General features: G+C 45.7%; 1 protein-coding gene across 1 annotated transcript in view; it reads right to left on the minus strand.

Annotated features, from left to right (window-relative positions):
- The window catches only part of ATOH8 (atonal bHLH transcription factor 8), a 29,167-nt gene extending 23,913 nt beyond the window's left edge, over positions 1-5,254 (minus strand). The window contains exon 1 of the mRNA XM_083503587.1: positions 4,433-5,254. Within this exon, the coding sequence (XP_083359713.1) occupies positions 4,433-4,990 (558 nt within the window). The 5' untranslated portion in view covers positions 4,991-5,254. The remainder of the gene's footprint in view (positions 1-4,432) is intronic.
- Between the last annotated feature and the right edge of the window lie 22,158 nt (positions 5,255-27,412).

Genomic DNA, 27,412 nt, shown 5'->3' on the forward strand with positions numbered 1-27,412 from the left:
TCTTCTTAGCAAAATGATTGTGAATGTACCATGTCCAAACAGATAAAAGCAGATAAAGTAGAGGGAACAGGCAAGCCTGCTGTCTGAATGAACATTCATCTACTGATATACTAGGGAAATTTGCAACATTCAGTTGCAGCGGGGTTCTTTCCCTGGAAGAATTTGCTGTTCTTCACTGCTGAAGTTTGTCTTTGCCTATACACCACAGTATAGGTACTGACTACAGACAGAATGATAATGTTCTTCTTTCCTTACACTTCCTTCCAATATATCCACATATATATTTGTATCCACACTTCACACAGAGCCAAGCATAACATATGACCAAAGTTTGCAAAAGACTTTGCAAAAAAACCCCACTAAACAGCAATTCCCTGCCCCCCACCCCACAAAGGCTCACTGCTTTCAGACAATTTAAAATAAGAAGGGAGGGAGACAGGGAGAGAGATAGGGAGGAGGATTCACGCTACTCTCTCAGACAGTGTTCATTCAGAAAAGTTTACTATGTGATATTGTGTCTTAAATAGGAACAAAGGATACCGGTTTTGCCTTGGGATTTATTTCTTGTTTAGGCTTGTGGCTGGGTCTTTCTTTGGAAGCTCAAATATGGTTTACATCGAGGGTGAGAAAGCTGCAGCTCTCCAGGCACTGGACATTCAATTCCCATCAACCCCAGCCTGCGTGACCAAAGATGATGGGCACTGTAGTCCAATGACACCAGGAGTCCACAGGTTCCCCATCCTTGCCTTGAATGAAGCTTAATTCCAGAAATCTCCACCAAGGTACAGGATCATAATTTCAGAGCTTCAAAAATGCTTCAGAATCAGGTGCTCCCAAAGTCCCAGTGCTGTAGGCAATTTATCAAGCCACTTCCTCCTACGGGTGATGAGATAGCAAGAGAAGTCATTTGAGTGTTCAATTGTTCAATGAGTGTTCATTGATGCCCATAGGAACGTCTCCACCCCCATCGTTCAGCCCGGACACTGAGATCCAGCGCCGAGGGCCTTCTGGCGGTTCCCTCATTGCGAGAAGTGAGGTTATAGGGAACAAAACAGAGGGCCTTCTCGGTAGTGGCGCCCGCCCTCCCTTCAGATGTGAAGGAAATAAGCAGCTATCCTATCTTTAAAAGACATCTGAAGGCAGCCCTGTTTAGGGAAGTTTAGGGAAGCATACTATTTAATGCTGTATTGTTTTTAACACTTGATTGGAAGCCGCCCAGAGTGGCTAGGGAAACTCAGCCAGATGGGCGGGGTATAAATAAGTTATTATTATTATTATTATTATTATTATTATTATTAAGCATAATACAATGTCCCATCAGAGATCCTGCTTTTCAATGGCACATGAATTCTCATTCTTGCAGTCAGTGTTAGGCAACAGCTAAAGTATATTAACAGAAAAAGTCAATACAAATGTTCCTCATCCTCAGCAGTTATGCTTTTACCTATCTGCTGAGAAGCAGAAAAATAGAATCACAGAACTGTAGAGTCGGAAGGGACCCTGAGGGTCATCTAGTCCAACCCCCTGCCTTGCAGGAATCTCAACTAAATCATCCATGACATGTGGCCATCCAACCTCTGCTTAAAAACCTCAAAGGAGGGAGAGTCCATCACCTCCCAAGGGAGTCCATTGCACTGTTGAACAGCTCTTGCTGCCAGAAAGTTCTTTCTGGTGTTTAGTCAAATCTCCTTTCTTGTAACTTGAATCCATTGGCTTGGGTTCTACCCTTCAGAGCAAGACGGAACAAGCTTACTCCATCTTCCATTTGGCAGCCCTTTAGATATTTGAAGAGGGCTCTCACATCTCCTTTCAGTCTCCTCTTCATCAAGCTAAACATACCCAACTCCTTCAACTGTTCCTCATAAGGCTTGGTTTCCACACCCTTGATCATCTTTGCACACGCTCTAGCTTCTGAATATCCTTCTTGGATTGTGGTGCCCAGAACTGTGCACATGACTCCAGCTGGGGTCTGACCAAGGCAGAATAGCAGTAAATGTGGATCACAGCATCCCTTTTGGTCATGTTTGGATTTTAATAACTTAATGTGGTGACTGGACATGACATTTGTGGTCTTTGACCAGGCAGTAAGTACCACTTCAAATGCTATCCAAAGTGTGGGAAAGCCTCTTTCTCATTTAGGATCTTCATTTTAACTTGAGGATCCCATCCAAGAGGGAATGGAAATCTGTTTTCTGGTGTCAAGAGGCTCTTATAAACAGATAATTTGACTGAAATTCAATGTATGCAGATCAGTCTTACATTTATTTTTTCTTTGCTTTTAACTTGTGTTTCTATCTTATTATTTATGCTATTGTCTGGTTTTCTGTTCCCATATTGTACACCACTGTGATATTTCTTATCACATGGTGGTACATCAATATTTTTATAAATAAATAAAACTCCCGTCAGCCCCGGGGAGTGTGGCTGTTTTGAACTAAACTTCCCCATCAACTCTAGCACAGTACAGGAGCTGTAGTCCAAAATACCAGGTTTTTAATGTCCACGCGAGCTCTGTTTTTGTGGCACAAGTCGCAAAAATGCAATTAATGACCAATACGGATACTGATATTAAGCCTTGGCCATTGTCTGCGAGGGCTGGTAGGAGCTGGTGTCCAAAGAAGTGCAACAGCCTGGTTCTAAACAATACTTTCTAAAATTGTGTGGGAGACAAGCAGAGGGAACAAGCTTGTTTTCTCCTGCTCTGGAGGGTAGGATGGCTTCAAGTTACAATAAGGGAGATTCTGAAGAAACATCAGGAAGAACTTTCTGACAGTAAGACCTGTTCCAAGGTGAAACGGTCTCCAAAAGAAGGTTGTGGTCTCTCCTTCCTTGGAGGTTTTTAAGCAGAGGTCAGATGGCCATCTATCTTGGATACTTTGGCTGAGATTTCTGCTTTGCAGGGGGTTGGACTAGATGACCCTTGGAGCCCCTTCCAACTCTACACTTCTATGATTCTACGATCTCCCATCATTCCTGACCATCGGCCATATTGGCTGGAGTGGATGAGGCCAATAATATCTTGGGGGGCACCATGTTGGTGACTTCTGTCTTACACACACACACACACACACACACACACACACACACACTCCAAGGGGGAGACAGGATTTTTAACAAATACAACTTGGATTTCAGAACTTGCCCCCCCCCCTCTCTCTCTCTCTCACACACACACACACCCAACCTTGGAAAACATGTTATGAGCACAGAGCTGGCCAACTGACAGGAAAGTGTATTTGATTAACAGGAAGATATAATTTTCACCTAGCATGAGACCCGTGTGAACTTTTGATAATAGCATTGCTTCATCCAAGTTGAGTTTTTTGGCATGGGATGGGGGGGGGGAGGCAATTACAGGTCAACGCAAATCACAGTGTCAAGCCGAGAGCCGCATACCAGTCATTGTTTAAGCATCCTAGGAGAGAACCCAACGTTCTTTCGGAGCTTTCTACCCAAGCAAAACAGCCCCTTCCCTGCAACCCAATAATCAGATTAAGAATTAAGACCAACATCTCGTGAGCAAAGCGTTGAATGGCCCTTGGGCGACGCTGCGTGTTGTACAGGTCACCAACAAGTAATCTGCTTCTTTGGGTAGCCAATGATGCAAAGTGCAAGCATTTCACTCTTACATCTCTTCTAAAGAAGAACCAATTATGGAAGTAGGACTGATTTGAGCACAGCCTGCGATTTGCTGTAACAGGGGTGCTAAGTTGAATAAGGGGTGCTAAGTTGAATAACAGGGGTGCTAAGTTGAATAACAGGGGTGCTAAGTTGAGTAAGTCCTACCCCACATAATCACGTGACGTGGTGCATCGACACCATATGAATGGCAACTTTTTTGGGGGGAGGCCCCCTCAAATATTTTATTGGGGAGACCAGAAGGGCCTCAGCCCCTAGCAGTTGACCCCTATGTGCTGTAGGGTCCAACATGAGTTTACGAGGACCCTAGCAGAGGAGTCAGGATTTGGATGCCACCCTGCAGGGGTGGGAAGAGAGCTCTGACCCAAGGTGTACAGCCCCCCAAGAAATCCTCCTGACCCAGAGCTACTGAAATAAGCAAGGCACTTAGTTTCATGGGATTGCCACGCCAAAGCGCTCTATCTTAGTTAGTGGCATGGGATTTCTCGTTTTTGTCCCCCCCCCCTCCAATTTCAGGGCTCCCTGGACCCAGTGGCGTAGCGTGGGTTGTCAGCACCCGGGGCAAGGCAAGTAATTTGCGCCCCCTAACCCGTGGATTTGCGCCCCCTAACCCTAACCCCCAGATGTTGCGCCCGGTGTGGCCGGCCCCCCCTGCACCTCCCACGCTACGCCACTGCCTGGACCCTGGTTTTAATGCTAGGGCTTCAAAGGCGCACCGAGGAGAGCGTTCCTCTGAGCATACGCAGAGCGCCGGCTCCTTCTCAGCACCCCGAGGGGGGTCCCTGCCGCTTACCTGTTTCCTCAGAGCCTCGAAGGCGGCGCTGATGGTGTGCACGCGGGTCCTCTCGCGGGCGTTGGCCAGCAGCCGCCTCGTCTGCTGGATGGCGCGGATCTCCGGGGACGCTCCCGCCGCCTCGCCCGCCCGCCGCCCGGGCGACAGGGACGCCTCGCCGCCGCCGCCGCCGTAAGTCGGGACGCGCGGAACGGGCGGGAAGGGGCTCTCGAGCGGCCGGCACGCCATAACCGGCAAGCTGGGGTCGGCGAAAGCCTGGCCGCCCCCCAGACGGAGCGGCCCCTCGACGTCTTTCCTCGACGCGCGCGGGTGAGGCGCCAGCAGCCCCGCGGGGAAGGCGCCTTTCCTCGCCTCAGCGCCCGCCTCGCCGCCGCCGCCTTCGGGGGCCCCGTCCGGAGCGCCCGCCGAGGCCGTGCGGGAGCTCCGTCCGCCGCCGCTGAGGCGCTGCTTGGCGGGCTCTTTGCTCCGCTTCCTGTGGAGCTTCTGGATGCCGCCGAGCTCCTTGAGGCAGAGGCGGCCCCAGCGCTCCTCGTCGCCGGCCAGCGGCAGGTTCCTCATGGCGGGAGTCGCCTCTCCGCGCTCTGCCCGGCGACGCTGCTGCCGCTGCTGCTGCCCTGGCCAGCCGGGCTGTGCCCGAGCCCGAGCCGGATCAGCGCGTCATCTGGAGTCCCCGCCGCGCCGCCAGCCTCGCTGCGGAATGCGCGCCGCGGCGGAGAGACCCATCTGTGTTTGCTTAGCCGCCGTTGACACAGGAGCCCCTCGGGCGGGATCAGTCGGCTCGCCGGCGGCCTCTTGCCAGCGGGACGCCCGCCCGCCCGCCTCCCGCGGCCCCCACGCTGCCCCGCCGGTGCCCGAACAGCTGCGCTGCCCGTCTCTCTCCCGCTTTGTGCTCATGTTATTGCATCGCGCCGATTAAAGGCAGGCGCCTCCCCGCTCCCTGGGATTCCCGCCCCGCCACCGCCGAATCATCTCCATTTTTAAAGGTCCAAGGGCTGATAAGAATGAATGGCAGATGGCCGGGGCAGTGGCGTAGCGTGGGTTGTCAGCACCCGGGGCAAGGCAAGTAATTTGTGCCCCCTAACCCGTGGATTTGCGCCCCCTGACCCCCAGATGTTGCGCCCGGTGCGGCCGGGCCCCCCCTGCACCCCCCACGCTACGCCACTGGGCCGGGGTCATCCCGCTGTTGCCCAGGGTGGGCTGCAAACTGTGGGGTGGGCTGTGATAGGTGGGAAGGGGGTGTTTGACAGCCGCACCTTGGTTCTCAAACGTAATCAGTTCCAAAACCAAAGCATTCCAAAAGCGAGGCGCACTTTCCCATAGAAAGGAATGCAAAACGGATTAATCTGTTCCGGACTTTTCAAAACAACCCCTAAAACTGCAATTTAACATGGTTTTTACTATCTACGGAGAACATTGATCCGTCAATTGAAAGCAATCAACAATGTACTGCAGTCATGAGGTTTGAAAATCATTAGATGCGGTTGATGGAAGTCTCAGGCTTATAGCCAAAATGTTGTATAGGATGAGAGATGTTCTGTTCTGTTTGGAAAACATATGTAAAAACTAATAAAAATGTGTAATAAAAACAAAACAAAAAAAATGTACTGCAGTCACACAATCAGTAGCTGAACTGGGTTCCACACAGTCACACACACACAAAAAGAGCCACAAAATAAATAGCAAAGACAGACAGACCTCAGCGTAACACTCAAAACAGAAGGGTGGCACTCAAAGCAGAAGCGTAACACTCAAAACGGAGCATGTTCCACTTCCAAAAAAAGTTTGCAAACCAGAACACTTACTTCTGGGTTTGCAGTGTTTGGGTTCCAAGTTGTATGAGTCCCAAGGCGTTTGAGAACCAAGGTACCAATGTAATTGCAACTGATCCTTCCCTATGTGGGTTGAAGAGAGCTTCAAAAGCCTGTCAGCAAAATTAAAAGCTTAGGAATTAGGCTATATGGCCTAATTTTTGAGCAAGTCCAGCTATCAAGGAAGCTGGCTCTCCCTTTCTTACCCCGCTTAACAATGACTCAGGCCACAACTTATAATCTTGCATTGCTTCGCAGCAACGGCAGCAGTAAAAGCCATGCAGGCGAAATACTTACATTTAAAGCATAACCAGCATCACGCATCAGCCTGAGCTGCAAACAAGCAGAGGCATGTTTGCATCTCACTGGTCAAAGGAAGGGGGGAACAGGAAGTACTATGTGCTTCCTCTCCAAGAGAGGAGAGGAAATGACATCACACAGAGCCCTCTCTACCAATTGTGTTTCTATAGTCTGAGTTTCTGCCTATCTGCAATACAGCTCTGTGGACTTAGCCCCTTCTCATGCTAATTAGCAAGAATATGCATTTGTTAGGTTTGGCTGCTAATCTCCCACACAAATATTTCTTCAGAGATGTGGAGAACCTTAAAAAAAAGCCAAGTCTACTTTCCCACTCCTCTTCTATTTACATTCAAATGGATAAGCATGTAATGAATCAATCAAAACTCCTTCATTGGAGGTTTTTAAGCAGAGGTTGGATGGCCATCTGTCATGGATGCTTTAGCTGAAAATCCTGTATTCCAGGGGGTTGGACTAGATGACCCTTGGAACCCTTTCCAACTGTATGATTCTGTGATTCGTTAGTCAAGTGAAGTTTCCCATCTTGGGTAACAGGAGGGAATATATTTTCCTTCATTCTCCACATGCCAGGGAGATGAAAATGCCTACATCAGGAGAATAAAAGAAGGCTGAACCATTTTTTAGGTGTTTGCTTCCCTTGTCCCCAAGGCTCGCAGAGCGACACCAAAGGCCGCCTTTGTATTTACCCTTTAACACTGGAAGCATGTGGGAGGTGTGGGGCTGTCTGGGTGCCCCTGCCCCTCCACCCCCCTTGCTGTGCTGGCTGGGAGGTGGAGGTCTGAAGGGGGGGGGGCTATATGTGCATCTGGCAGAACACACTGGGGACAGTGCTGACGTTGGTTACTACTTCCCAGTTCTCTCAAAAGTTTGAAGCACTAAGAAGGAAAGTCCCTGTACCCCTAAACAAACATTGGGCTATCCCATATCATAAAGGTAAAGGGACCCCTGACCATTAGGTCCAGTTGTGGCCGACTCTGGGGTTGCGCCGCTCATCTCACTTTATTGGCCGAGGGAGCCGGTGTACAGCTTCCAGGTCATGTGGCCAACATGAAAAGCTGCTTCTGGCGAACCAGAGCAGCGCACGGAAACGCCGTTTACCTTCCCGCCGGAGTGGTACCTATTTATCTACTTGACTTTGACGTGCTGCTAGTTTGGCAGGAGCAGGGACCGAGCAACAGGAGCTCACCACGTCACGGGGATTCGAACCGCCGACCTTCTGATCGGCAAGCCCTAGACTCTGTGGTTTAACCCATAGCGCCACCCGCATCCCTATCCCATATCATACATACCTGCAATTGGGGAACTCATCACCTTCAAGCACAAAAAGCTTCTCGGTCAAAATGATCACGCTTCTGAAATGATCACAAATGCAACAGGACACCATAATATCATTAAAAACAATAATTTATTGAGGGTGCCCACAGCAAACTTTGTTTCAGGCCAGGACAAATCACACGCGCAAAGGGAAGAATGTCCTCTATAAGATGCCAATGCAACCCTCCTAGACCAAAACTTTCTGTGAGCTACTGGGGGGTGCCCACCCCAAAATCTGCTTTGAACCAGGACAAATCATACATCTAAACAAATGGGCAGTTGTCTTCTATGACACTGGTCTTCAACTTGTGGGTCACAGCCTGATCCAGGAACACCCTCACCATTCAAATATAAGGTGAAAGATGAAGATCTGCGTGCCCAAATGCATGTTTGGGTTAAAAGTGCTTCCTGGGTCTGAAAAGGTTGAAGATACCTGGCCTATGGGATGCCAGTGCACAGCCGATGGCAGCTATGCACACCAAAAGCAGACAAACCATGCAGAAAGAAAAACTATGTAACTGTGGGTGCCTACCCCAACATATACTTTGGGGCACCACAAACTATATAACAGGATATTCCAATATTTGAAACTATGATGCCAACAAAATTGGAGCAACAAAATTTTCAGAAACATTCAAGTCCATGCAGTTTGGAACGATTTGGTCAGTCATCTTGATTGCAAATGGCATTCAGCCGCTTCCGAAGATAGGCCAGAAATCCCTCCTTGAGGTCAGGAACCGTCACACCGAACCGGGTGATAATATCTTCAGAGGTGTCAGAATTGGTGCAGTTGGCAATCATCACACCAAATTGAGCAATGATATCTTCACCAGCATCCTAATCAGCGCAGCTTGAAATGGTTCTGCCTGCCATCTTAAATCAAGATGGTGTCAAACTGCTTCCAAACATAGACCAAAATGTATTCTTCAATCTTGGGAAGTGTCACAGCAAATTGAAATGACAATATCTTCAGATAGCACCAAACTGGCACAGTTTGGGACCATCAAATCACCACCAGTGATATTGGCTGGTGATATTTAAGAGGCATCCAATTCAGCGCAGATTAGAACAGTAAGGTCAGCCATAGATGGTGCTGTGAGAATCCTGTTTGACCCCATGGCTTTTGTCCTCTGATGCCCCACAGGTTTCATTCTGGCTCTCGTGTTGCTTAAAATTTAGAGTTTTGTAGGACACGAAGAAGCAACTCTCCAGAAGTAATGCAACCATAAAATAACCAAGGCGTGTAGCATCATGCCAGATCGGCCTTTTCTAGGAATAGACACAATTGGACACATCTGCCAACTATGCATCTAGGTTCAAGGCCAGGTCCATGTGTAGGTAGGGCAAGCAGTCTCATGTAGCCAGAATGCTTGAGTCTAATTAATGCATGAAGGGGTTAATGCCATAGAGTAAGCTGTCCTGCCAGGCTTAGCCTATGTCACTTCCCATCACCTTGGGAGGAAATGGGCCACCAAGCCTTTTGTTGTGCTTAATTTACATGCAAATTTGGTGTGTGAGGAGCTCTAAGTTGCTCCCTCCACCCACATGGCTTTAACTGGCATCTTTTGTTTCAAACAGGAATGGAGTCTGTAACTAGCATTTTTCTATACCAATACAGTCATACCTCGGGTTGAATATGCTTCATGTTGAACGCGTTCGAGTTGCACTCTGCGGCAACACGGAAGTAAAAGAGTGCGTTACTTTCGGGTTTCACTGCTCGTGCATGCGCAGACGCTCAACATGACAACACACTCATGTGCAGAAGAGGTGAAAAGCGACGTGCATGTGTGCAGAAGGGCCGTCGCTAGTTACGTTTGCTTCTGGATGCAAACGGGGCTCCGGAACAGATCCCGTTCGCATCCTGAGGTACCACTGTAGTTTAGGAACTCTTCCCATTTTGTAACCAAGCAACATTTTACTGCCCGTGCAAGTTTTTTTAAACTGCTGTATGGAAAAACACATGAATCTGACCTTTGAAGAATTTTGTAAGTAAACCTTTTTATAACTTACCAAGCGTGTGGCCTGTGTGCTAGGGAAGTGGGATACATTAGGATTCACTGGGAAAGGCACATTTTAAAGGTTTTACAGCCTATACTTCCATGCTTTTCTTTGCTGCATGTTTTGCCATGTTAAATCTCTGCATGGGGTCTCTCACCAAAGAGTACTTGCCCCAGTCTTGGGTTTGGGCTCCCAGGGATTCCGACATATTGTTGTGGATGGTGCTACATAATCCAAGAAAAGCTGTTCCCCTCAACAACCTCTCCAGAATGGAAGGCAATGGAAAAAATGGAATAGAACTGGAAGTCATTCTCATTCTAGTAGCACCGCAGACAAAGGACCTGGTTGACCTCTCCTAGCAGTTTCATATCCTAGAACAGCTTTTACCAACTTGGTACCCTTCTGATGTTTTGAGTCCTCCACTTCCATCTGCAACCAGCTTTTTCAGATGCATTTAAAAAAACAAAAGCAAAACTAAATGTTAAGGAGCAAAGACAGAACAAGCCCAGTGGGTACATAGCTTGGCAATGAAAATGAAGCTGAGACTCGATCTTGTATTATGGGCTTCATTTTAATAATGGTGCCACAATTAACCATAAGGCAGCATAAGCATTTCGATTTTATTCATTTGCTTGCAAGAGATATATTTGAAATTTATTTTGTATGTATGTTGCAGTGTGTAAATGCACATAGTGAAAATCATTCATATGGAAGAAGCAATGAGCTAGTCCTACAGGAACAATTTTATTAAGAAATATTGAGATAACATAAAAAAACCCACACAATTTGGCATGCATACGTCAGTCCCAATTTCTATGCTTAAAAAAAGCACTTCCATAAAACTACATTTATAAAAATCAGCAGATTGATAATATAAAGAATATGAGAAGACAACATATAGTATTAATAAAAATATTTTCCCCAGTATTAGGATTAATGTAGCCTGTAGCATTGCCTAAAATGTACACTGAGAGTTGCTAGAATATGAAGTTGGTGGTCTCTCACTGGTGGTTTTTAAAGCTATTTGGAGACTTAGAAAGCATATACAGGCAGGATTATAAGAGAATTCACTTGGAAAGGAATATGGCTAGTAAAATAAGGTACGAAACGAGTCTTTCCCTACCCAATATATATTGAGTGTGGCCAGCAGCCCTCCCATTTCATAAGCAGCAAGTGCAGTTTATTCCTTTCTAGTGAAAAGCTCCAAGATATGTGTGTGTGTATCATCAGTGTTGTGCCAATGCATAGTAAGCAAATAGAAGTGTTATATAGGTGTTCAGAATAATGTGTGAGAGCACAGCAGAAGGTGTAGGATGGCAGCTGCTAACCTAGCCTTCATTGGTGCCTCCAGGCAGGGATTCTAAGTACTGAGCTAATACTTCTTCTCCCTTAAAGTATCGTATTTTTCGCTCCATGAGACGCACCTGACCATAAGACGCACCTAGTTTTTAGAGGAGGAAAACAAGAAAAAAATATTCTGAATGAAACAGTGGATGTATGAATTTTATGGTTCATGCTGTGGTCACAGACATGTGATTTGACGGTGAGTTTGGGGTAGCCCAATGCAAAAACCCTGAGGATCCATGGGCTTTTACCTCCCCCCCTCCCAGGCAGCCTCCTTTACCTCTAGCATCCCTTATCTCTCTCCCCGATCGCTTGCCGATTAGCTACTTCCTTTCAACACCCCCTTCCCTCTTGTTTGTCTTAGTGTCTTTTCCTTAGCTGGAGCAGTTTTTTGCTTCACCTTTTCTCCTAATTTCTCTCCTCATTGCTTTAGTCTTCCTGTCTCCTCTCCTTGCAAGTTTGCTCTTTACCTCCCCCCTCCCAGGCAGCCTCCTTTATCTCTAGCGTCCCTTATCTCCCTCCCGATCGCTTGCCGATTAGCGGCTTTGTTTCAACACCCACTTCCCTCTTTCAAAATAAAAAGCATGATCTGCTTTTTGCCCCTGGGCAATTCGGCTCCAGGGACCACGCATTCGCTCCATAAGACGCACAGACATTTGCCCTTACTTCTTAGGAAGAAAAAAGTGTGTCTTATGGAACGAAAAATGCGGTAAGTCTCTACTCATCCTAGAAAGTTACGAAGCAAAATGTGCAGGTACCTTCTAATCACCACCTGTGAAATGAACCAGACTGCTTGATCCTGCCCGCCTGTATATTAAGCCAACGGGTGAAGTCGGAGCTGTGATTGGTAAGTGAGTTGTTTGAACATTAGGAATCCTTGGGGGCCTAAAGATCTGCTGTTTCCCCCTCCAGTTTCCCCCTCTTGGAATCGCCATACTTTTCCCTTCCTTTTTTCATAGCAAGCAGGAATGCAATTTTTTCCTGTGGTGGGTTTGTCTGAGATCAGGTCCTTGCTATTAGTTAGTTTCTGCAAATACACAGGAGTATTTTGTGTTGGCAAATGCAAAATGTTAGACGAGTCCCCTCACCGGGCGGCAAATGAAAACTTTGCAAATAATTTTAGGCATGTCTCCTGCTGTCTAGGACCAAAAGCCAGCCACTCATTTAGAATTCACTGTATAGTTAACTTACAGTATAAACTGCTTTGTTAATTATCCCTGACCTCTCAGCAACTTCCAGTACCATCAACCAGGGTCTGCTTCTAGGGTGACAGTCCGAGTTAGGGGTGGGTGATGCTACTCTGCAGAACAGTGTGCTGAGATTGTTCAGCGGTGCACCAGGATGTGCTGAGGGAACTGCAGGTCATGTTCAAGGTCTTATTGCTAACATGCAAAGCCCTGAAGAACTCAGGACCAGGTTCCCGAAAAGACCTGTAAGATCACTTAGATTATTCGTGGCAATTCTACTTATTGTGCCACACCCTACAAAATATCAGGGTGGTGATATGAAAACAGACATTTTCTGCTATTGCCCTATACTATGAAATATCCTCTAATCCGCCATACTTGAAGCAGCAACTATCAGTTGCTTCAGGTGTCTTATAACGGAGTATATTTTTGCTCAAGATCTTCATTGACCCATAAGATTGGACCATTGTTTTTATATTCTTTCATACTACTGTTTTACTGGTTTTATGTCATATTTTTGTTCTGAGGATATTGTTTATTGTTTTTATCTTGTACACTGCGTAGATATTTCAAAAATTTTGAGTGGTTTATTATTACTAAAATAATAATAGAAAGCTTCTAAATATACCGGATAAATATAAGAAATGGTCAGAAGTCCTACAATGTTTCCTTGCCTGCATATTTTGTTTCCCTGTTGGGAAGCAAGCAATACCTTTTGGCAACACAGATGAATTTATCTTCTTTGTGCTTTTCTCTGTGTGTGAATCAGGAAGGGGGAAACTTCATCACAAGAATCATGATCAGGAGCAAATATAAGATGGGGGACACCTGGATCGCAAATAGTACAAGTGATTAGGGTCTAGGGGTCTTAGTAGACCACCAGCTGAACATGAGCCAACAGTGTGATGCAGCAGGAAAAAAGCTAATGCTATTCTAGGCTGCATCAACAGAAGTATGGTGTGCAGATTGAGGGAAATAATAGTATCACTCTATTCTGCCTTGGTCAGACCACACCTGAAATACCATGTTCAGTTCTGGGCACCACAATTTAAGAAGGACATTGACAAGCTGGAATGTGTGCAGAGGAGGGGGAACATGATGATCAAGAGTTTGGAAGCCAAGCCTTATGGGGAAAGGTTGAAGGATCTGGATACGTTTCGCTTGGAAAAGTGATGACTGATGCTAGCCCTCTTGAAATATCTGAAGGGCTGACATGGAAGATGGATCATGCTTGTTTCCTCCTGCTCTGGAGAAACTCAAACCCATGACTTCAAGTTACAAGAAAGGAGATTCCAACTTCCAAGAAAGGAAGAACTTTCTGACAGTAAGAGCTGTTCGATAATGGAACGGTGTCCCTCGGGAGATTGGAGTTTTTAAGCAGAGGTTAGATGGCCATCTGTCATGGATGGTGTAGTTGAGATTCCTGCAGTGCAGGGGGTTAGACTTTATCATCCTTGGGATCCCTCTGAATCCTGTGGTTCTATGATAGCCTAAGAGAAAGGTGATCATTCTTTTGTCGATCTCATTTGTCCATAGGCATATCCTTTGCTTATTTACATCAGTTAGGCCCATAATAAAAATCCAGCACTATCTCTGGCAGCTGCAAAATCAGATCTTCCCCATAAATATCAATTCGTTTATATCACTTTAGTTGGCACAACTCACACCCCAAGAATCCTTTGAATTACGGTTTGGGAAAGGTGCTGAGAATTCTGTTAGTGGATCCCCACCCTTCCTTTCGGAACTGCAGTTCCCACGGCTGACCAATTACTGTTAAAACACTTGAAGACTTTGGTGTAAAGGTAAAGGGACCCCTGACCATTAGGTCCAGTCATGGCCGACTCTGGGGTGGCGGCGCTCATCTCACTTTATTGGCCGAGGGAGCCGGTGTGCAGCTTCCGGGTCATGTGGCCAGCATGAATAAGCCGCTTCTGGCGAACCAGAGCAGCGCACGGAAACGCCGTTTACCCTCCCGCCAGAGTGGTACCTATTTATCTACTTGCACTTTGATGTGCTTTCGAACTGCTAGGTTGGCAGGAGCTGGGACCGAGCAACGGGAGGATTCAAACTGCCGACCTTCTGGTTGGCAAGTCCTAGGCTCTGTGGTTTAACCCACAGCACCACCCGTGTCCCCTACACTTTGGTGTAGATCTGGCCAAAGTTTAGGACTAGCCATTCAAATGGAAATATCACAAAGCATAGTACTGCGTGCTCTCTCTACAGAGACTCATGCCTTTCTGAGACATATCTCTTCTTTTCCATCTCCCAGAGTAATAGGGTTCTGTTTAAGAACAAGAAAAATTTACAACCCACCAATTAAAGAAAAGCGGCAGCGGGGGGAGAGACTAAAGGCATCCAGTTGCTTCCAGGCATTCTGCCAGTGATTGAGTGACCTGCTGCTTCCTCTCAATATTACATTCCGCTGGCATGTCTGTTGCCCTGACTGACGCCAGCCTCCCATCTCACCCCCAAAGCAAACATTTCCAGTTGGCATCCTTGCCTTGTTTTTCTGAGGAACTCATTCACGGTTCTTTTAGTTGAAAAAGGGGAAAGGGGTGGGTGGGATTTGATAGGTTGTGAGCAGGAGTCGCAGGGGAACTGCTGCGGAGTTTTGTAAGACTATCTCAGAAGTTTTTATCTGAGTATCTCCAACTATTTCTTTTAAAATTCTGTTTCTAATTCAGGAATAATTGTTCCCCGAGGGAGACAGTCCACCCCTTCAAAACACTACCGACTAAAATGACCTGGAGAAAAACAAAACAAAACAAACAAATAAACAAAAAGACACAGTGAGCAGACACAAAATGGGTCAAAACTGAGAGTTTTCAGCTTCTCGTATGGGCAGGTTCATTTCTCCCATTTAGAGATAAAAACACACATGAGACACACAGAATTATTTGGATTTTAAATCCTGTGGGGATATTTGTTTGTGAGGAGTATACATGTTGCCTTATTTTTTTCATACCACGGAAAGAATGACTGCTGAGAACACAGTGTTCTTGCCTGCTCAGGGGGAGTGAGGGAAAGGACAGCGTTGCTCTGTGCTGACTTGGTCTGATGGACATATAACCAGGTTGGGAAGAAAGCCAAGTGCTGCTGATCAAAGCCAGCTAAGATGTGCGGCAACAGAGGATCTCTCTAGGAATGGCAGCATTGTGGACAGTAATACACCTGGACAATACTTTGTCATATGCTAACTGCTATCATAAGGGGCATGGGTGGCGCTGTAGTCTAAACCACTGAGCCTAGGGCTTGCCAATCAGAAGGTCGGCGGTTCAAATCCCCGCGACAGGGTGAGCTCCCATTGCTCGGTCCCTGCTCCTGCCAACCTAGCAGTTCAAAAGCACGTCAAAGTGCAAGTAGATAAATAGGTACCACTCTGGTGGGAAGGTAAACAGCGTTTCCGAGCGCTGCTCTGGTTCGCCAGAAGTCACTTAGTCATGCTGGCCACATGACCCAGAAGCTGTCTGCGGACAAACGCTGGCTCCCTTGGCCTATAGAGCGAGATGAGCGCCGCAACAACAGAGTCGATAGTGAGGGGTACCTTTACCTTTACCTCAAGGCAGATTGAAGGTCTCTCGTTGGCTCTTTACCAACAGAGATAGTGTGGGGTTCCATGATAGCCAGACACAAATTTGGCTGTCAATTTTCACTTCCAAAAAGAAGTTGGAACAAAGGGATGAACTTCTTGTTGCTTTGAAAAGTTGCTCTTTGCAGGATAGTGAGATTGCCAGGGGGCTGTTTTCCTGCCCTGTGTATCGAGGGACTGGAAGTCAAGGTCTTTCATCCTGCCCAAACCACACTGCAGTCCCGTTATGGACTCTGGGACCACAAACACCTCCCTTTCTGAGTTATCTTTGGAAAAGGACAACTTACAACTTAAGAGAGAGAGAATTTCTGAGGATGTTGATAACAAAGAGACAGTCTCTGTGCCCCAGCTTACAGTCTGAAAAGACATGACACAAAAGGAGAATGGATTGGGAGGGAGAAGGAAATAAGCAAATGCACGTAGAAGTTCTTTGTAACAAAGCAAAGTAGAAAGGAATAACTCACCAGAGACAACTTCTGAGTCGTGGTTAGGAAACACTAGTGTGATGACTGAGGCTAAAGGTCATCTGTAATTTGTAGAAAAGACTCATCAAGCAGCATGTTGTTTCAAGTCCAGGAGAAAGTCAACAAAGCGAAAAACATCCCTGAAGAAATGAACCCTCACCTCCAACACAAACAGAAAATTAGTAGACCCCAAACACAGAAAGAGTGCCCCCCACAAGCCCACAATCATGAGGCGGGGGTCCTGGCAAGAGAAAGGACAGTGCCCCTTTCGTAGTTCTGAAAGGAAAAAACCCTCCAAAAGGAGACTTTGGAAAAGTAGCCTCTATTGCCCAGAGATTTCCCATTCAAGCCAAAGCGTGTCTTCATACCACCGCTACCCTGAACAGAAAAGGTTTAGCGACCTTTTGGAACCAGTGAAGGCAGCAAACATCCTGTGTGAGTGCCTGGAGGCGGTTGAAGGATGGATGGCTGTTAATAGATTGAGGTTGAATCCCAACAAGACAAGACAGTTTCTGGAGGACAGGGGATGAACAGGGCTGAGAAACTCCCTGGTTCTGAATGAGGAACTGTGCCCCTAAAGAACCAGGTGTGCAGCCTTGGGGTCATTTTAGACTTGCAGCTGTCCGTGGAGGTGCAGGTGAACTCTGTGTCCAGGGCAGCAGTCTACCAGCTCCATCTGGTACGCAGGCTGAGACCCTACCTGCCCACAGACTGTCTTGCCAGAGTGGTGCAAGTTCTGGTTATCTCCCGCCTGGACTACTGCAATGCGCTCTATGTGGGGCTACTTTTGAAAGTGACTCAGAACCTACAACTAATCCAGAATATGGCAGCTAAACTGGTGACTGAGACCATATAACACTGGTCCTAAAAGACCTACATCAGCTCCCAGTATGTTTCCAAGCACAATTAAAAGTATTGGTGCTGACCTTCAAAGCCCTAAACAGCTTTGGACGTGTATTCCTGAAGGAGCTTCTCTACCCCCATCATTCAGCCTGGACACAGAAGTCCAGCTCTGAGGGCCTTCTGGCGGTTCTCTCACTGCAAGAAGTGAAGTTACAGAGAACCAGGCAGAGGGCCTTCTTGGTAGTGGCACCCGCCCTGTGGAACGCCCTCCCATCAGATGTCAAAGGAATAAACAACTACCAGACTTTTAGAAGACATCTGAAGGCAGCCCTGGATCAGGAAGTTTTTAACATTTGATGTTTTACTGTGGTTTTAATATTGTGTTGGGAGCCACCCAGAGTGACTGGGGCAACCTAGTCAGTTGGGTGGCATATAAAATCATCATCATCATCGCCGTCGCCACCACCACCGTCATTATACCTGTACCACCAGTTGCAAAGTGTTGCCTGTACTCTTCCTGTCTGGAACAGAAACAAGTGGAACTGACTTTGGAAAGGGGTTTGTGCTCAGCCTACATTTAGCCCAGCAAAGAATGCTGGGGCCTGGTTTCTAGCCAGATCTTCAAATGTGAACCTTCCGCAAGCATCAAGGTGGGTGCTTATAGGTGCCGTGCCACCTCTGGCCTTCATGCTGGCAACCCTCTGTCTTTAGGGAAGAGGTAATAAGAGACTCCCCTTCATGGATCACTGCCTTGTCGTGGCGAAGGGGCTTGAATAACTCAGAGAAGCACTTAGCTATAAGGAAAATATAATGAAAATGATGTACAGATGGTATTTGACTCCTGTAAAATTAGCAAAGATATATCATAACTGTGACAATCTATGTTGGAAATGTAAAGAAAAGGAAGGAACCTTTTATCATATGTGTTGGACCTGTCCAAGGTGAAAGACATCTGGGAAAAGATTTATAATGAATTGAAAAAAATGTTGAAATATACATTTATAAAGAAACCAGAGGCCTTTCTTCTGGGAATAACAGGTTTGGAATTGCCCAAGAAAGATGTTAAATTATTTTTGTATGCCACAACTGCTGCTTGTATTTTGTTAGCTAAAAAGTGGAAAACCCAAGAATTACCAGTGATAGAAGAATGGCAGATGAAGATGATGGATTTTTTGGAGCTAGCTGACCTAACCGGAAGAGTCTGTGACCAGAAGGAGGAGTATCAGGAAGAGTGAATTAAATTGAATGATTACTTAGTTAAATATGTTAAGTTAAATTAACTGAAAACAGATACTTAATTGGCTTAGGATTTTATTTATGTTAAGTGATGAATTAATATGTTTAATTTCATAATGTGAAGATTTAAGGATGTTAATATACTCCAGTATTTTGCCAAGAAAACTCCATGGACATAAAAAAGGAGAAGCTATGAGAAGAAATTGAGAGTTTCCTATGCATGCTCTGGTCCATGGGGTCACGGAGAGTCGAACACGACTAAGACAACTAAACAACAAAGAAAAGACTACTCTGTTGTTGGTGCTGTGGGCAAAGGGAGACGGGCAAGGGAGTGCGAGCTGGACTAGCCAGGTGAGCAGGAAGTTGACCAGCCAAGTAATACCTGTCTCCTTTTATAGTCTTTCCTGCAGCTGAATAAACTGAGGTTGCCTTGTCCAGAAACTATTGTATCCAGTGGTGATTGTGGTGTTGTCAACAGTGGCAGTGTGACTGATATATCACTTCTTGTCAGTGTAGATAATTGTGGTGCCAGAGCCCTACCCTTAAAATTTCCCCAGAACAAGTTTTTAACTTCCCAGTTAAATAGGAAAACTAGGACTTTCTCTGTGGCACTGATTTTTTGTTTTGTGTTTTTTATGGCAGAACATTCCACAATTTGATGCCCACCTGCAGCCTGAAATGGCATAATCCATTATACCAATGGAAGTTTGCTCCGCACCATTCTGCTGCATGTTTAGGCCAGGGCGCATGAAATCTTTCCCACAAACTGATGGCAGGTACAGGTTTCGGTTTCAGTTTAGAAACAGCCTAATTCAAGCACCAAAATGTGTTTCAGATAGCCATCAGAATGCTAAGGCAAAAGAGACAAGATGACTAAGTTTTTAAAAACCATTCTGTGCTGCCCTCTAGTGCTTTAGGATGAAGTAATTCATCAGACCTTTTCTGATTTACCAAACTGTCTTTGGAGCAATGTTTTGACAAGCATATTTGTGGTCAATGCATGCATGAGGCAGTGGCCAGCTTGGAAGATTTAAAGTTAAATCCAAGCAAAACATTGTTTGATTTTTTTAGATGTGCTGTAACTCCGCAGAGGTGTACATTTGAAACAAAATTTCAAAGCTGAAATGCAGAGTGAATGCAGCAAAAACTGGAGAAGGGAAGTTTTGAAGATGCAGCAGAAACAATTTATCAGAGAGACAAAATATCCACCCACCCACAACGTTTCCACCTCCCCAGGGTTCAAGCTCAGTTTATCAGCTCTCACAACTCCATCCCTTCAATGTTCTGGACCATACAGAGCCTTTCCTAGCTCAGGTGTTACTGTGAAATAGAGCTGCGTATCAGCATACAGTGGTACCTCTCGTTATGAACTTAATTCGTTCCGGAGGTCCAGTCTTAACCTGAAACCGTTCTTAACCTGAGGTACCACTTACTTTAGCTAATGGGGCCTCCCGCTGCCACCATGCCACCGGTGCGTGATTTCTGTTCTCATCCTGAGGTAAAGTTCTTAACCCGAGGTACTACTTCCGGGTTAGCGGAGTCTGTAACCTGAAGTGTTTGTAACCTGAGGTTTTGTAACCCGAGGTACCACTGTACTACTGGTACTTTGCTCCCAAATGCATAATGTCTACTCCCAACAGCACCAACAACAGGATTGTGCCCATAGCACAAGGACTGGAGGATTGAGACAAGAGACGGTTTTGAGAACCTTTGAGTCAAGATGGGACCCTGGGTGGCTTATTCATTTGTGCATGCAATTGTTTTATTTGCCTGAGAAGAGATTTGTGGCAAGTTGCAGTCAAAAATAACTAGTAATCTTATTGTTAGTTAATGCATGAAGGGGTTAAGACCACGAAGTGTATTCCTAGAATCAGCTAGGTCACGCCCCTCACATGGAATGAAGGAAGTAAGTTCACTTTCCTCCTCTATTTATTCTTTTTTACCACGTGAACTCACCAAGCTAGGACACTCCTGGGCTTGCTTTCTACAAGCTCAGACTGTGTGCTTAGAGCTATTTCACTATATTTTCTTTCCCAAAAGAATTGAAGACAGTTTTGTTTTGATCAGTTTTTCCAGCTGGATATAAAGGTCTCTGCCTTGGGTTTAAAAACAATAGTGAATAAAAACCTATCTTTAGTTGTTTTTGTACTGTTTTTAAAGCTACTGTTAGTTGTTTTTATAAAAAGTTGCCCTAAGACTCATGTGGGATAACTGTTGCAGAGAGATGAGGCATTGTGATCTCAAGGTGCCAATCGATACACTGCACAGCCAGCTTCTGCTTCGAACTGGAAAATAAACTACCGTATTTTTTGCTCTATAAGACTCACTTTTCCCCTCCTAAAAAGTAAGGGGAAATGTGTGTGCGTCTTATGGAGCGAATGCAGGCTGCGCAGCTATCCCAGAAGCCAGAACAGCAAGAGGGACTGCTGCTTTCACTGCACAGCAATCCCTCTTGCTGTTCTGGCTTCTGAGATTCAGAATATTTTTTTTTTTCTGGTTTTCCTCCTCCAAAAACTTGTGCGTCTTGTGGTCTGGTGCGTCTTATAGAGCAAATATACGGTAGTTTAAAAAACACAAGTAGTGTTTACTTTGTGTCCACACAGAACAAAACTTTATGCTGAAACACACAGAATTTGCTGTGTGTTTTCTTCGTCTTTATAGCCAGTACCACATCTTCTAACTGGGAGATGGGTTAGGTTTCTATTCCTGTCTCCTGTGTCCCAGTGCGCACAGATGACTAAAGACACTATGTCCTGTCCCCCAAGGGGAAATTTCATGAGCAGAAATGAAGCCTTAAACGTTTAAAAGACTTTAGCCCTTTCCCTTTGTTTCTCTTAATGGCCCATCACCCAGGCTATCACCTCAACACAAGAAGCTAGCCTGGCTAATATTTAAACACTTGCTGGATCCAGGAGGCATAGTGATGATTTCTCCTTGAGCTGGGTGGGCAAAAGTTCAACAGCCGGAATCGCTCAGTTGGTTAGAGAGTGGTGCTGATAAATGTGAAGATTGAAGATTTGATCCGCATATGAGGCAGCTGCATTGCAGAATTTGGCCTAGATGACTCCCAGGGTCCCTTCGAACTCTACAATTCCATGATCAGCCTGGATACCCCTTTTGTTCTGGGAGATACTCCTTCTTCAAGCACACTTCAAACCTGCCCATTCTTGACTACTTGACTACAGTCCTTGAGGGGCCCACAGCAGTGCTAAGTTATTTAATGTTATTTAATATCATTGCCTTATCTATCATATATTCAACAAATAAATTTGTGGATGTTTATTCAAAACCTGCCAAAGAGTCCAAATCATTTTGTTGTCTGATGTTGTTCAACATCTTTTGTTGTTGTTTAGTTGTTTAGTCGTGTCCGACTCTTCGTGACCCCATGGACCAGAGCACGCCAGGCACTCCTGTCTTCCTGTCAACATCTTTATGTAACATTAAATAAAAAGCAGAGACATCACCTTGCCAACAAAGCTCCGTATAGTTAAAGCTATGGTTTTCCCAATAGTGATGTATGGAAGTGAGAGCTGGACCATAAAGAAGGCTGATCGCTGAAGAATTGATGCTTTTGAAGGTGCTGGAGGAGACTCTTGAGAGTCCCATGGACTGCAAGAAGATCAAACCTCTCCATTCTTAAGGAAATCAGCCCTGAGTGCTCACTGGAAGGACAGATCGTGAAGCTGAGGCTCCAATACTTTGGCCACCTCATGAGAAGACAAGACTCCCTGGAAAAGACCTTGATGTTGGGAAAGATGGAGGGCACAAGGAGAAGGGGACGACAGATGGTTGGATAGTGTTCTCGAAGCTACCAGCATGAGTTTGACCAAACTGCGGGAGGCAGTGGAAGACAGGAGTGCCTGGCGTGCTCTGGTCCAGGGGGTCACCAAGAGTCGGACACGACTAAACGACTAAACAACAACAACATATATACAGGCAGGTTGCAATCCTAATTCGTCTCAGACAAGGCTTCTGTGTGTTTAACAAGAAACTGGCAATCAAACATCACTTAAATTAAGCCCCTAAGATGTGAAAATGCCCTCTGACACTAATCCTCCTGCAGGTGGCAATATTTAGCTAGATTTCGAGCCTGTTGCTGGTGTAATACGGGGAGGTCAGTTCCTTCATTCCATTGATTATATGAATGTTTGCTGCATTTCCATTTTGTTAATTAAGAAGCAGCTGTCTAGCTAGATGTCAGAGTCATTAAGGCACATCTAACTGAAAACCCAAAAGATTATTTCACATGTTCTGTTATTTTGAAACAAAGGATAAACAGCTGCAGTAGAACCTTTTTTAAACAACAATAACAGCAACTCCCCTCTCTTGGTGGATCTGCACACAGATATTTAGCTGGTGCACATTTTTCCATTCCATCTTCATGCTAGGAAAAAAAATTGCTTGCTAAAAATCCCAATATTCAGCTGATGATGATACATGAGGAAGTATGAGCCAGTCCAAAAAACTGCAATGGTAGCACCGACCGTTTCATTTCCCCGAAAGGTGAGTCCCACACAGTACTGCAGGAGAGGGGCGTAGGGGAGAGGCTATACTAATTCCTTTCAGGTGTACCTAAAACCATCACAATTCCTTTCCCCTCATTCTTCAAGCACGATTTCCAATACAGTGGTACCTCTGGTTAAGAACTTAATTCGTTCTGGAGGTCCATTCTTCCCCCCCAAAAAAAATTTTTATTAGTTTGCACAATATTATAAACAAACAAACACACAAGACAAACAAACATAAATCATAGACTTATTGAAAATTGCACTTGTTAACATTGTTAAGTGACTTCCACGCTTCCCCTTGGTTGTATTTCATTGCATGTCCTTTTAACGGTTTTCCAAATCCCAATTCTTATGAAATTTAACTTAAACATTAACATCCTTAAATCTTCACCTTATGGAATTAAACATATTAATTCATCACTTAACATAAATAAAATCCTAAGCCAATTAAGTATCTGCAAGCTATTTTCAGTTAATTTAACTTAACAAATTTAACTAGATAAATTTATTCCACTCTTCCTGATACTCCGCCTCCTTCTGGTCGCGGACTCTTCCGGTTAGGTCGGCTAGCTCTGAAAAATCCATCATCTTCATCTGCCATTCTTCTATTGTTTTGGTAATTCTTGGGTTTTCCACTTTTTAGCTAACAAAATACGAGCAGCAGTTGTGGCATACAAAAATAATTTAACATCTTTCTTGGGCAATTCCAAACCTCTGGAGGTCCATTCTTAACCTGAAACTGTTCTTAGCCTGAGGTACCACTTTAGCTAATGGGGCTTCCCACTGCTGCCGTGCCGCCGGAGCACAATTTCTGTTCTCATCCTGAAGCAAAGTTCTATTTCTGGATTAGCGGAGTCTGTAACCTGAAGTGTCTGTAACCCAAGGTACCACTGTATATTAATCTGAAAGAGCTTCAAGGTCCCTTCCATCTCCATTGCTGCTGAATCTTGATGGTTTTCTGTAGCAGTGATGGACACAGAACCATAGAACTGGAGAGTTGGAAGGGACCCCCAGTGTCATCTAGTCCAGCCTCTGCAATGCAGGGATCTTTTTGCCCAACGTGGGGCTCAAACCTAAAACCTTGAGATTAAGAGCTGCATGCTCTGCCAATTGAGCTATCATAGTTACAGATAGGTAGCCGTGTTGGTCTGCCATAGTCAAAAATAAAAAAAATCCTTCCAGTAGCACCTTAAAGACCAACTAAGTTAGTTCTTGGTATGAGCTTTCGTGTGCATGCACACTTCTTCAGATACATACAAGTGTGCATGCACACGAAAGCTCATACCAAGAACTAACTTAGTTGGTCCTTAAGGTGCTACTGGAAGGAATTTTTTTATTTTTGAGCTATCATAGTTCTCAATCTTTTAATAGAGCCATAGTCACAGGGACCACAGAAATAACTACCGTATTTTTCGCCCTATAGGACGCACTTTTCCCCTCCAAAAATGAAGGGGAAATCTGGGTGCGTCCTATGGGGCGAATGCAGGCTTTTGCTGAAGCTTGGAGAGCGAGAGGGGTCGGTGCGCACCGACCCCTCTCGCTTTCCAGGCTTCAGGAACACATCCGCAGCCTAGGCAGCCCTACGGGAGGTCCGGCAGGGATGTCTAGGCTGCAGATAGCAGCCTGCTGCCCAGTGCGAGGGGCGCCCTGAAGCAGAGCGCCCCCCGTGCCAGGCAGACATCCGCAGCGTGGGGAGCCTTGCAGGAGTTCCCCGCAGGGCTCCCCACGCTGCAGATAGCAGCCTGCCTCCCCGCGGGGGGGGGGGGGGCTGATGCAGAGCGCCCCTCGCGCGGGGCAGACATCGGCCAGCCCCACAAGCTCGGGGGACAGCAGGGAGGCGCAGCGCCGCCATCCCACTGTTCCTCGACCTGGTTCTGTTTCCCCGACCTGCTTTGGAGGGGGGGAAATAAAGGGATTTCCCCCCCTTTATTTCCCCCCCCAAAAAACTAGGTGCGTCCTATGGGACGAAAAATATGGTACATACTTTAGCTGCCTTGTTATATTTTTTTTAAGCTGCTTTGTGTGCATGTGCAAAAGTTGTTATAACAAAAGAAACCATAAACTGAATTTAAGATGCTGGGATTATGGAGCCTTGAATGATCGATATTATATTTGTCACAGCATTTTGTAATTCAGGGTTATTTATTCTGGACTGAGCTTTAATAAGAAGAGGCTATAGACTTTTTGAATGGAAGGCTTAGAGAGCACATCAGCAAGAAGCTAGACAAGAGTTTTACGGTTGTTCTGCTTAAACAAGAACAGAACACCAACAGTCTAGTGCCATCTAGTGACTAAATTATATAATGACACTATCCACACAGTTTTAGAGATACAATGGACACTTGGGTTGTGAATGTGATCCGTGCGGGATGCATATTCGCAACCCCCAGTGTTCGCAACCTTCAGCGGCGCGTCTGCGCACGCGCGGGTTGCAATTCGGCGCTTCAGCGCATGCGCAAAGCGCAATTTAGCGCTTCTGCACATGCACGACATCCAGAAGTAACCCGACAAAACGCAACCTGAAGCGGCTGTAACATGAGGTATGACTGTATGTGGATTTCTCTGTCAATTGAGTTGTTTATCTTCATCTATCATACAAATGAAGACACATTTGAGACACTTAAATAGTTTACATGAGAAATAACCCCCATTCCTGCCAGACCTGGTCCTTGTATGCTAAATGGCTCTCTAAAAGAAGGGTGCACCAGGATCAGGCATGTTCTATGGCAGGGGTCAGCAAAATTTTTCAGCAGGGGGCCGGTCCACTGTCCCTCAGACCTTGTGGGGGGCCGGACTATATTCTTTTGGGACGGAATGAAAGAATTCCTACGCTCCACAAATAACCCAGAGATGCATTTTAAATAAAAGGACACATTCTACTCATGTAAAAACACGCTGATTCCCGGACTGTCCGCAGGCCGGATTTAGAAGGTGGTTGGGCCGGATCCGGCCCCTGGGCCTTAGTTTGCCTACCCATGTTCTATGGCAAGGTGATAAAAAATAGGACAGAAAGAGGAGTGCCCATCAGCCTCCCACTATTGCAGCTCTAGAGGGAGGAAATAATACACAATAATAAATTCTTCTTCTTCTTCTTCTTCTTCTTCTTCTTCTTCTTCTTCTTCTTCGGGTTCTGGGAGTGAAAAAATGTCTAATTTAATTAAACATTTGCCGCAGTCTACTGTCTAGGGGACAGTAAGACAGTAAGACACAGTAAGACAGTAAGAGGGACGCGGGTGGCGCTGTGGGTTAAACCACAGAGCCTAGGACTTGCCGATCGGAAGGTCGGTGGTTCGAAACCCTGCGACGGGGTGAGCGGCATTTCCGTGCGCTGCTCTGGTTCGCTGGAAGCGGCTTAGTCATACTGGCCACATGACCCGGAAGCTGTACGCCGGCTCCCTTGGCCAATAAAGCGAGATGAGTGCCGCAACCCCAGAGTCGGCCACGACTGGACCTAATGGTCAGGGGTCCCTTTACCCTTTACCTTTTACCTTTTACTGTCTAGGGGTAGCCTTCATTTGCTCACTCTCAACAGGAACATTTTTTTATGCAGGCTCATTATCAGCTCTAATTAGAAGCATTTGTACATTTAGAACACTCTGCTGAATGAATAATTGCACAATGCAGCTTCATGCCCGATGCTGGTTGCAACCTGGCCCCAATTCCATTGCTGTTGCGTGTAAGGAATCAAGATCACTTGCAACCCAGTCCTATGCATGTTCCCTCATATAAATTCCAAACTTAATTTGCTCTTCATGGTGCTGTTCCACCGAACTAGGCTTCTGAAATGAGTCAAGGAACAGTTTTAGCTTTCCATTAAAAAACTATTGTATACCTCTGCAGGCCTTTACATTTGTTCTAAGAAGATTTTCTGTACAGCCCGGATTTTGGGGGGCAAAAATGCCTTGACAGAAGAGAGGTTGTTCAGGCACAAGTAGTAGGGGGGCAGTTAGGTGCACACTGAGTGCATTTTCCTTTTAGGAAAGAAACAGGATTTTTTACATCCAGGCCCTTTCCCCAGCACAGTTGCTTGTTTATAGACTGTTTATATCTTATAGTTTAATTATGTGCTGCTGCATGAAGACCAACAATGAGTTTCTTTGGATCTCCATGAGTTCTGGTGTTTTGAGGCAGAGAGAAAAACCTTTCTCTATCCCCCTTTTCCATTCCATACATAATTTTATATACTTCTAGCATGTCACCTCTTAGTTGTCTTTTCTCTAAAGTAAACTGTCCCAAATGCTGCAACCTAGTTTCATAGTTGATCATTCAGTTTGCCCTTTTCCAACTCTACAATATCCTTTTCGAGGTGTGGCGACCAGATAGCTTAGATAGACCAGATCTTGATAGTTCAGGGAAAAAATGAGATCATTT

Source organism: Podarcis liolepis (assembly GCF_965112155.1).
Source record: "Podarcis liolepis genome assembly, chromosome: 5".
In the NCBI taxonomy this organism is placed as follows: domain Eukaryota; kingdom Metazoa; phylum Chordata; class Lepidosauria; order Squamata; family Lacertidae; genus Podarcis; species Podarcis liolepis.